Raw genomic sequence first — 10,804 nt, 5'->3', positions numbered from 1 at the left:
CTTTGTTTTATTGTTAGCCAATCATATTGAGCATTTTGATTAGTTAAGACTGTCATGTCGACGAGATCGGCTTCCAAAGCCATCGCCGCGTGGCGAATCAATCCGTACACGGCGGCGCACTTGTACAATTGCTGGTGATTGCTGCGCTAGATACCCGCAGTCCCATCCTTCGTTTAGTTCTTTTAGCGTGGCCGACGCTGCGTATCGAGCAATATGGCGTCGTCCCAGCTCTTTGATTTGAATCAGCTCGCTGGGATGCCGACTGGATTGCCGACAGAAGAATGGCAGAATTCGGCACATGGCATAGACCTGCACAAACATGCGCCGGGCGCGTCCGCGTTTGAGCCGCCGGCAATGCATCCCGACATGAATTCAAAGCTTTTGTCTGATGTTCAAGCGGTATTTCACTCCGCATCGGGCGTCTCGGGCCTGGACGTCACAGGCGGCGCTCACGCCGTTCCCCAGCCGGCAATCCGCGTAAACGTTCCACTCACAGAGAGCGCAGAAACACCGACACCGCCAGGGGCACATACAGCAGACAATGTGCATCTCCCTAGCAGGAGAGAAAGCTTTGCCGTGCAATCACAGACGCCCCTTCTTTCCGACTCCGACTCGCCACAAGTCATGAGTCCCACGGGCAATATGCACCTTGCATTTTCCCCAACGATGGCTGATCCATGTGCGTCAATGGATTCCGACCGTCTCGTGAACGATATCCAAACCAAGATAGACGACCTTGCCGCGAAAGCAGCCGATGCCCGCGTTCTTTTTCACGGTGGACAGTACGAAAAGTGCAGCCGGAATTTGAGCGAGGTGCAGCGACAGCTCAAAACGATTGGAGAGATTGGTGCTAAAGGTCTTTCCATGGTAGCAGAGCAGCAGCAGAAGAAGAAAAACGGCGGTGCATGCCCCTCACACGACCAAGAGAAAATGCTTTACACGACCGCTTACTTTAGCACGCTCCAGGAAACTGGAGAAACACGCAAGCGGCCAATGCCCTCTGATTTATCGAGCGAATTTTCTGTAAAAACATTGCGGGGCACTGATCGCCAAGGGGTGCATACACCACAAAGCGTCCCGCTGGAACACTGTGCATCGCACGAAGCGACGAGCATGTTTGGGCCGCAGTCCGTCCACTCGCCCATCTACGAACAAATTCGATTGCTACAGCAGTCGCAAGCTTCGTCGCTTCCGGCCCAAACGCCTCTTTCTTTTGGCGAAGCGGGCTTACTGAGCTCCAATGGAGAGAAGAGTAGCACACCTTTGCTCAAAAACCCGGCAAGTCCACTGAGCGCAAGTCCCGTGCCTAGAGAATGCGTGCCTGCGCTGCAGCAAGCCGAAAGCGCGCCGCTGGCCATGTCTGCCAACGAGGCGCTCCAGCTTGCCCTCGATGCCAACGGTCTTGGCACGCCAAAAGCGTGGAACGAGCAGCAGCTGGACGGGATACAAGACCAGTCGTTATTTTCCGTGGATGCGGGACAGGACGATGCGCTTATGCACAATGTCGTCAGTGCCAACGAGCAGGCAAACATGGACGAGCCTGCGGATGGGTACCCATTTATGGACCGCTCGAGTTCAGCCGCTGAAATTCCGCCGGCCTTGCGTACCGAATTGGAGGAGGCTTTTCTTGTATTTCTCAACGCACTGTGCTCCAATCTTGACGCCAAAGACGACCGCGGCGAGCTGATCCACCAAACACTGATGCCCAAGAAAATGGCGCGTCTCGACGAGTGCCCTGGCTTTCGCCCATTCAAGTTCCGCATCCAAGCGTTTACAAATGCGTTCCAGTCGGAACTGCACCGCCGGGGGCTGTGCGACGAAGAATGCAGCATCAAGCGCATCAAGCACTTTCTCTGGACACACCCCTACATTTCGCGGTACAATGAGGACGGGCGCAAAGCGAAGTCCAAAGGTAACCATATTTGGAACGTGGATGCAAAAAAGGTGCCGGAAGGAGGCTGGGTCTTTCGCACCTTTTTGCCCAAAATCTCTGGCGCCTCGAGCAAAGTTGCACATGTAAACGAGCGGTGGACGTGGAGTTTGCGCATTTGGGACCCCCAAATGTCTTCGAGCAGTATCAAGGTGGCCTACTCGGTCAACAAACTTCCTTCATGGCTGTCATGGGCGGACGGAGAAAATTTGCTCACTGGGATTCCCACAAGCACCGAGCAGGGCGGAGAAGTGAGTGTTACGGCGCTCTATGTACACTTGGGGCAGTTGCACCGTCTGGAACACTCTTTCTTTCTTCAGGTACTTCCAAATCACGACGGCACTATGCTGGTGCCGAGCAAGGATCTCGAGATGGAAGGTGCGCAGCCGTCGATGCTGTTGATGCCACCTGCTCCAGGCACAACTGGCCATACCATGCAAAATACAGCGCCGGTCGGCGCCCCACAAACTCCCCTGGAGCGCGAATCGATCAAGTACGATGTCGTGGAGCCATCTCAGGCGCCAGGAATGTTATCGTCGTTTGCCTACCCATTCACGCCGCCGGTGTACATGGAAAAACATGCCAGCATGGAGAAGACGATCTTGTCTGCGAATACGGATTCGATCGCACCGCCCTCGCAGCAATTTGGGATGCAGCCAAACATACTGGCGCCATCGCAGCCGATGGCACAGCAAGCCGTCTTCCACGGCGGAGCCCCTATGGAAAAAGCACCGACCGAAGGAGAGAATTTGGGCTCGCCGTACCCAAGTCTTCACCAGGAATTGATGGGCGAAGATGCTTTGAATATGCAGCAAATGTGGAATACAATTGAGCGCAGGCAGCAGGAGCATGTTGCGTCGTTTATGTTGTCGCTCCCAGCACGCCGCCCATCATTTAGCGTCAGCGAGCACCAGGGGCAAAGCACGCCGATGTCCAACATGCCTAGCGACTTTGAATCATCGCTCCCGGAGCTGCATAACAATACAGCATGATGCTCTTGTCTAAATGTGGATTGGACTGATCGTGTATTAGTACTAGTTGATAGATCCTTCGGTCATCGGAGGGTAGGAAATATGATTGCAGACGTAAGGGATAGAGACGCGCAAGAAAACGGCTAGGCGCGTGCGTCGAGCCTGACGAGCATCCCGCACCCAGCCCTGCTAAAAACAAACGCCAACAACACTATTTAGACAAGCACAACAAATACCTCGGGCTGCAACCTAAGCACGCTGCCCAAGCTCCAAGCCCCACACTCCAATATTCATAGTCTACCATTCAATTGTCCAGCGAAGCATTTACTGCTCCTTTTTACCCTTGACTGCACCCTGCTGTGCAATATCCCGCCGCGTGAGCCATTTGCACACTTCGTCAATCAGCAGCACCGGGAAAGAAATAACAAACACTGCGGTCCATTCTTTCCCATTCAGCGGCGTGATCGAAAAGAGTTCACGGAAGTAGGGCACGTAGAGAATCATCATGTGCAGCATCATGGACAACATCACAGCACCGACCAGCCAAAGGTTCTTGAGAGGCGAGTGTGTGAGCAGACTATCCACATCCGAAAGCGAGTTAAAGGCATTCAGCATCTCGATCGTGACCAAAATGCTCAAGCTCATTGTCGACGCATGGCGCGCCGCTTCGTCGTGAAACATGGCACAACCAATCTCGGGAAAAGACGTGGCACAGTGGTGGAAGTGGGTGAGCTGGTAAAAGGTAATGCGCGGCCCATTGCTGTAAAACATGAACCACCACGCATAGCCAAACACGGTAGCCACACCCACAAACGTGCCAATCAGCATGTACCGAACAAACAGCCACCGAGAAATGAGCTGCTCGTCGCGGCGGCGCGGCTTCAGCTTCATCACAGCGCCGTCAGGGGGATTGAAGCCAAGCGCGGTGGCCGGCAAGCCATCGGTGACCAGATTGACCCAGAGAAGCTGCACAGGAATCAGCGCCTCGGGCATGCCCAGGAGCACGGTCAGGAAAATACTGACCACCTCGCCAATGTTGGACGAGATCAGGTAGCGGATAAAAGACTGCATATTGTTGTAAATGCTGCGGCCTTCCTCAATCGCCGCGACAATCGTCGCAAAATTGTCGTCGGCCAGCACCATATCCGCAGCGAGCTTCGCAACATCGGTGCCAGTGCCCATTGCAACGCCGATATCTGCACGTTTCAGGGCAGGCGCGTCGTTGACACCGTCACCAGTCATGGCAACGACTTGGCCTTGTGCCTGCAAGAGGTCTACCATTTGGCTCTTGTGCGATGGCTCTGTGCGCGAAAGCAACACAGCGTGCTGCGCCATCTTCTTCTTTTCAGCGTCGCTCATAATGTCGAGGTCGCGGCCCGTGTAGGAAATCTTGTCCGTACCTTGCTCGTCAAACAAGCCAATCTGACTGCAGATGGCTTCGGCCGTTCGCTGGTTGTCGCCCGTGATGACAACGATGCGGACGCCGGCATTCTTGCAAGCCTGCACAGCCTCGCGCACTTCCGGGCGCGGAGGATCGCGCATGCCGACAATGCCGACAAAGGCAAGGTTGTGCTCGAGCTCGCCAAATTGCTGCACCGTGTTGGGGACACGCGTAGCGTCGAGATCATCACGCACGGCAATTGCCAGTGCACGCAGTCCTTGTTTGCCCATTTCGCACACCTGCGCTTCGATCTCTGCACGCGTGCGCTCGTCCAGAGGCTTGCACGCCGCGCCGCCGCATACCTGTGTGCAGCGGTCCAGCACCGATTCAGGCGCCCCTTTGACAAGGAGGCGCGCACCATTGGTCCCTTGGCGGACCATGGTCGACATGAGTTTGCGGTCGCGCGTGAATTCGTACGTGTAGAGGCGCGGATGCTCCTCGACGTACGCAGAGCACACGCCGTTTGCGCGCATTTCCGGCGAGAGGGCGGTGATGTGCGCCTGCTTTACGCCGTCGTGGTGGCCGATCTTTTCCACCAAGGTGCGCAGCGCAGCCTCGGTTGCCTGACCAACGGCCTTGTACTGCTTGTGCGCGTCCATGGAGATCTTTGCGTCGTTGCACACGGCACACGTCTCGACGAGCGCGTGCAGTGCATTTCCTTGGCGGTTTGGGTGACTCACCAGCTTTCCTTGCAAGTCCAAAAACGACCCTTCGGGACCAAAGCTCGTGCCCGTCACCGTATATGCATGGTCCAAGTCGGATGCCAGTACAACACGCTTGACGCTCATTTGGTTCGTCGTGAGTGTGCCCGTCTTGTCCGAGCAAATGACGCTTGTGGAGCCGAGCGTCTCTACACTGGGAAGATGGCGCACAATCGCATTGCGCTGAGCCATTTTCTGGGTGCCGAGCGCAAGACACGCTGTGATGACAGCGGCCAGTCCTTCGGGAATGGCAGCAACTGCGAGGGCGACGGCAATTTTAAAGTAGTACACGGCGCCACGTACCCAGCCATGGTGGATGGGATCGAAAAAGTTGCCAATGTTCACGACCCAGACCAGGATACAAATCACCATAATCGCCTTGGCCAGCACGTCGCCAAACTCGTCCAATTTCTCTTGCAGAGGGGTCTTGGACTCGGTGTCCTGGTCAATCTCGGCATGGATGTCGCCAATAGCCGTATGTGCACCAGTGAGGACCACAACGGCAAGACAAGACCCGGAAACAAGCGTCGTGCCGGCAAACAGCATGTTTGTCATGTCCTGTTTCACGGCGCGAGGGTCTTGCACAACGTCCAGCGACTTGTACACGCTCTCTGACTCGCCAGTGAGGATCGCCTGGTCAACCTGAACTTCACTTGAGCGCAACTCGACAATGCGACAATCCGCAGGGACGCGGTCGCCCGTAGAAAGAACGACAACGTCGCCAGGCACAAGGCGAGCAGCCTCGATGTACTGCGTCTCGCCGTCGCGCACAACAATGGCCATTTCAGGGGAGTACTCACGGAGCGCCTGAATCGATTGATCCGCGTTTCGCTCCTGCAGCACGCCAACAGTGGCGTTCGCAATGAGGATCAAGAAAATTACGCTGGGTTCAACCAGCGCGTTTGCCAAACTTCCCTCATTTTCGAACAACGCAAGCACGAGAGAAATCACTGCAGATGCAAGCAAAATAATTACTAGCTGGTCCTGGAATTGCTCCAGGATCAGGTGCCAAAGAGGAGTGTTTTCTTTCTCTTTAAGTTCTGTAGGGTCAGCGAGCGGCGAAAGAAAAACGTACCGTTAGGACCATATTTCGCAAGACTCTGCGCTGCTTGTACACCAAGCAATCCTGTGCGCACATCTGTATCGAACGCCTTCAGCACATCCGGCCCCGATCGGGTCCACGCTGCGTTCATGCCGGGTATAGGTAGGAAGCAAGCTTCCAACAGCCTACACGTGGAAGCAAGGCTAGGTGGTCACGTGTTTTACTCTTCCCCGTCGTTCCACCATGTCTTTTGCTGGCGCATTTCGGCCCAGTGGCGCTGCACTGAGCGGCCTGTTGTGGTATGTACTATGCGCAGATTCTTACGAGTAGGAAAAATCCATGGCGTCTTTCTTCCACACGCAAAACGCGTGTACGGCAACGTCTTCGTGATGTCGACGGGGTGATTGAAGCGGTGCGAGCAAGCGGTGTGGAATGCAAAGCACTCGCGCGCGATTTGCAGCTTCCCTCGGAATCTGCCATGGAGCCGCGCGACAAGTACACCGTATTTAGCCCTCGCGGCGTCAACTTCCGCAAGAGTGTGCACAAAGTACCGAAATGGACGCGCAAAACATTGCGTGTGAATCCGCGTGGATTTTAACGAATATACCAATCACATAGGAAGCAAAACGTGTATAAGGCGCATTTTTCTTTTCTCTTTTCTAAATGCAATCTATCGCATAGTTAGAGTTGGTTCGACGAGCGAAGGTCATCGAAGGCCACAATGCAGCGCTTCGACATCGTCTTTTCGCCTTCGCGGACCCAGACACGGGGGTCGTAAAACTTCTTGTTGGGCTTGTCCTTGCCTTCAGGGTTGCCGACCTGAGTCATAAGGTAGTCCTTGTTCTTCAAGATAAAGTCGCGGATACCTTCGAGGTAGGCCCACTGCGTGTCAGTGTCGACGTTCATCTTGATAACGCCGTTGTTGACAGCAGTAGAGATCTCGTGCTTCTCAGAGCCAGAGCCACCGTGGAAGACGAGGAAAACAGGGTTCTCCTTGTCCGAGCCAGTGATCTTCTTGACATGGTCCTGGTGCTCGCGCAGCAGCTCAGGGCGCAGCGAAACGTTGCCCGGCTTGTACACACCGTGCACGTTGCCAAAACCGGCAGCAATGCTGAAGTTAGGCGTGATCTCGCTAAACTGCCTGTAGATGTCCCAAATGTCCTCGGGCTGCGTATACAGAGCAGAGTTATGAACATGCTCATTGTTCACACCGTCCTCTTCACCACCCGTGATACCAATCTCCATCTCAAGCCAAATGCCTATAGGAGCCATGCGCTTGAGGTACTTGAGGCAAGTCTCAATGTTCTCATCCTTGGGCTCCTCGGAGAGATCGAGCATGTGCGAGCTGAACAGGGGCTCGCCGTGCTCCTTAAAGTGCTTCTCATCGGCTTCAAGCATGCCGTCAAACCAGGGAAGCAGCTTCTTAGCACAGTGGTCAGTGTGGAGAATGACGGGAACGCCATAGCTCTTTGCGACGGAGCGGATGTAGTGCGCGGCAGCGACAGCGCCGGCAACAGAGCCCTGCTGCTTGTCGTTAGCAAGGCCCTTGCCTGCAAAGTAAAGCGCACCGCCCTGCGAAAGCTGCAAAATGACGGGCGACTTTGCATCACGAGCGGCCTCGAGTGCAGCGTTTGCTACCGAAGAGGTCTGTGGTTCGTCACTTAACATCCGATACGTACGGTAACATTAAATGCAGGGATGGCAAAGTGGCGCTCACGCGCATAGTCAAACACTTTGTAGACATCCTTGCCAGAAACAACGCCGGCGGGAATAATATCGAGAAGTCCCATACTGATGGTGGTTGGGTTGTAAAGTGGTAGATCAGTGCAAAATTATGTCCCCGGTTCAAAACGGACCCTATTGTAAACATTGGTAAGCGTTGGGGATGAGGGAAGCAAACGTTATTTGATTGGCTATTTAACATGTGGAGAGACAACACACTCAGAAGCCTTTCGCATAGTTGCCCTGACTGGCTGTTAGGCGATGGGCACACGTACTCATAAAAGTGCTGCATATCACGCACAATTTTCTCCAACGCATCGAGCCATGAGGAAAGCTGCGCCTTGACATCGGTCTCAGACGGCCCGAGCTTGGCGTACAAATCGCGGCGGTAAGGGCATGCCTTCATCGCGAGCTACGCGTTAGCCTGTAGGATACATACAGAAAAGAGAGGGCGCACCATAATACTGTGGTACTGGCGCAAACTGTTTTCATATGCCTTGGTAAAACTCACACTCAGCTCCTCGTCTGGGTTGTCCAGCGAGCGGCGGAGTGCTTTTGAAGTAAAGTCCAGGCCCCTAGCGTCAGTGTTGTAGGAGACGTACCGCAAAAGCCACAGAAGACCTTGGGTTGCGACGCGCTTCTTGTCACCCGGCTCGCCTTCGTTTTTGACCAGGAGCTGCAGCGTACCAGAGACGTTAGGGCCAGTAGCCAGCAAGCGCTCGCGCACTTTCTATCGATCAGCACAGTTGCACTAGTACTTACTTTGATGTTTCCGTTCATATCGTTCTGCACGACCGTGAATGCGCTGCTGCCGAGCAGATCAAAGAGACCAACAACGCCGCCCGTGGCATCGATAAACTCGGACGTCGCGATTCCATCGGCAGTCACGGGTACATTGGTATACGACTGCATGTTAGCACGCTCACTTTAAGAACCGTACAATTTTGATGGTGTCAAAGTAGTATGACGACATGGCGATTCGTGGTGGACCACTGCAATGTTGCGTTGTGTCTTAAGTACAACACGTGACGTGTTGCTTTGTGCAAAAAAGGCGCCCATCTCCTTTTCTTCTTGCGCAGTGGACAGCGCCAACGTTGTCCACTGTTTGGATGTGTACGTTTTTCGCTAGTTTGTGCTGTGCGGCAAGGATGAATATACTACACAGACCTGATCCGACTGTTTTACAGAGAGAGGACAAACGTATATTGCCTTTTTTACTGAGCCTGTACAACACAAACTAGCCGTCAACGCGACAGCATGCTAACCAGCAGTACATACATACATTACCATGCCTTTTTTTTATACCTCTCCTGTAGCCCCAACGTGGTTCCTGCACCACGCAGTGCCAGCGTATATCCTTCCTTCGTCCGCGGCAGTAACACTCCACATCCAGTCCTCGCTCTCGCGAAACCTCCACACTTGCATTCCGCAACCAACACGCGCGGCCATTGCCTAACATTGCGCAATGGAAGAGCCAAGGTGCGCTGCAGGGGATACATCCTCTACGCAACCGATTAATATGCACGGAGAAGATGCAGACGACGCGGCGGCTGAATCACGCAATGTGGCAAGCGCTGCCGATTTCTCTCGTCTAGGGATCCCACCGGACCTTAGTTCCTCGGCCATGGCAGAGGGAGATTTGGCGTGTGAACGAGGTATAGATGATGTGTATCGTCTTAGTTTAGCTCGATGCAAGAATCTGGGTCTACAACTGTACTCTTCGCAGGCAAACTCCTTTACACTGCCTAGAAGCCTTACACAATGGGACAGCGCGACGGGCAACGAACCCCATCCGTTCATGCCGATGGCCGAGAACGAGCCGCGGCCGATGCTGCGCTGTGCGAGAGACCAGATAATTACGCACGGCCCGGCAATGTACGAAACGAATGCCACCACATACTTGCCGGAAGGCGAACAAAGCAAAGTCGGAAGCCACATTCCAGCCGCGCCTGTATGCAGTCATATGGAAACACGACAAGTGCACCAGGAAGCCAAATCGCAAGATATTTTTGACTCTTGGCGCACCGCACAAAAATATAACGAGGTAGGCGAGCGTGCTCTGGAGAGCACAGCAGCGATCGATACGCCGGATATGGGCCACATGCTTGCATCCGCAGCTCCTCGCGTACAGCAAATGCAGAATGGCGAGCCCGTGTATGAGGATCTGATTTGGTACAACCCCTTTGTCCCAGAGTTGCCGGCCCCTATACCATATGCCGGCCAGCCGCGGGTTCGGGGCTGTCTCCATCCCGGCGCTATCTTTAAAGGCACGCAGCGCAATGGGATGAACAGTTATCAAGTGCAGGCAGAAATTACGGTACGTTGCAATGCGGGCTTACACTAGAATGTGGATATGTGCGCTTCTACACTGGGTGGCTATCTCAAAATCCGCGGCCTGACAAAAGAGTGGCCCGAACTGACCACCTACTTTGAATCCGAGATTGTGGGCCGCGACTATACATTCCGCACAGGAAAGTGGAACGCAACAGAGAGTGACGATGTAAAGCACTGGGTACGTTGTCCATTTCTTACCCTAGTCTCGCTTCCCCCAATTCTCTGCCTTGTCGCAGCGCATTGGCGGCTTGGATGCGCAGTACGACCACCTCGCCGAGCCAGTGCTGTTTATGCGCTGGAAAGAACAGTTTCTCGTGCCCGATCATCGCGTACGCCGCGTCAATGGCGCCAGCTTTTCTGGGTTTTACTACATGTGCATTGCATTTGACACGCCTCGGCGCACCGCCGCGCCAAATCCCGGCAATATCGATGCGCTCCAGCGCCGCGATAGCACTCTTTCCGAAGACGCGGCGATGGAAGATGCACCGCAGCTAGGCTCGTGTATATGTCCGCCGCCACGCTCTTTTCTCCCAAGATGCGAGCCAATCGAGCGGCACAGCACGCTACGTGGGTTCTACTTTCATGAAAATTCCGAACCATACCAGGAGCTTGCACTTGACTACTTGCCATCGCTCTCCAGCGGCGCATTCGCGCTACAATAGA

The 10,804-nt window shown here is 54.4% G+C and overlaps 5 protein-coding genes across 5 annotated transcripts; 3 read left to right on the top strand and 2 right to left on the bottom strand.

Moving 5' to 3' along the window:
- Window positions 1–213: 213 nt before the first annotated feature.
- Window positions 214–2,922, top strand: MVES1_002231 (uncharacterized protein; the record flags this gene model as incomplete). The annotated part of the gene is made up of 1 exon (XM_056207062.1): window positions 214–2,922. The coding sequence occupies one exon, from the start codon at window positions 214–216 to the stop codon at window positions 2,920–2,922; it is 2,709 nt and encodes a 902-aa protein (XP_056063037.1).
- A 303-nt stretch (window positions 2,923–3,225) lies between these two features.
- MVES1_002230 (P-type Ca(2+) transporter) lies at window positions 3,226–6,236 on the bottom strand (the record flags this gene model as incomplete). The annotated part of the gene is made up of 2 exons (XM_056207061.1): window positions 3,226–6,083; window positions 6,119–6,236. The coding sequence occupies 2 exons, from the start codon at window positions 6,234–6,236 to the stop codon at window positions 3,226–3,228; spliced, it is 2,976 nt and encodes a 991-aa protein (XP_056063036.1).
- A 92-nt stretch (window positions 6,237–6,328) lies between these two features.
- Window positions 6,329–6,683, top strand: MVES1_002229 (uncharacterized protein; the record flags this gene model as incomplete). Its single annotated transcript, XM_056207060.1, has 2 exons — window positions 6,329–6,384; window positions 6,416–6,683. 2 exons carry the CDS (start codon window positions 6,329–6,331, stop codon window positions 6,681–6,683), a joined length of 324 nt encoding a protein of 107 aa, XP_056063035.1.
- Window positions 6,684–6,766: 83 nt separating this feature from the next.
- Window positions 6,767–8,780, bottom strand: FBA1 (Fructose-bisphosphate aldolase 1; the record flags this gene model as incomplete). The annotated part of the gene is made up of 7 exons (XM_056207059.1): window positions 6,767–7,732; window positions 7,765–7,876; window positions 8,083–8,219; window positions 8,247–8,382; window positions 8,410–8,537; window positions 8,570–8,713; window positions 8,748–8,780. The coding sequence occupies 7 exons, from the start codon at window positions 8,778–8,780 to the stop codon at window positions 6,767–6,769; spliced, it is 1,656 nt and encodes a 551-aa protein (XP_056063034.1).
- An 825-nt stretch (window positions 8,781–9,605) lies between these two features.
- On the top strand, window positions 9,606–10,803 carry MVES1_002227 (uncharacterized protein; the record flags this gene model as incomplete). The annotated part of the gene is made up of 3 exons (XM_056207058.1): window positions 9,606–10,124; window positions 10,152–10,319; window positions 10,345–10,803. The coding sequence occupies 3 exons, from the start codon at window positions 9,606–9,608 to the stop codon at window positions 10,801–10,803; spliced, it is 1,146 nt and encodes a 381-aa protein (XP_056063033.1).
- Between the last annotated feature and the right edge of the window lies 1 nt (window position 10,804).

The sequence above is a fragment of the Malassezia vespertilionis genome, chromosome 4 (assembly GCF_029542925.1).
Source record: "Malassezia vespertilionis chromosome 4, complete sequence".
In the NCBI taxonomy this organism is placed as follows: domain Eukaryota; kingdom Fungi; phylum Basidiomycota; class Malasseziomycetes; order Malasseziales; family Malasseziaceae; genus Malassezia; species Malassezia vespertilionis.
The sequence above is the reverse complement of the archived record's forward strand: the minus strand, read 5'-3'. Positions and strand labels throughout refer to the sequence as shown.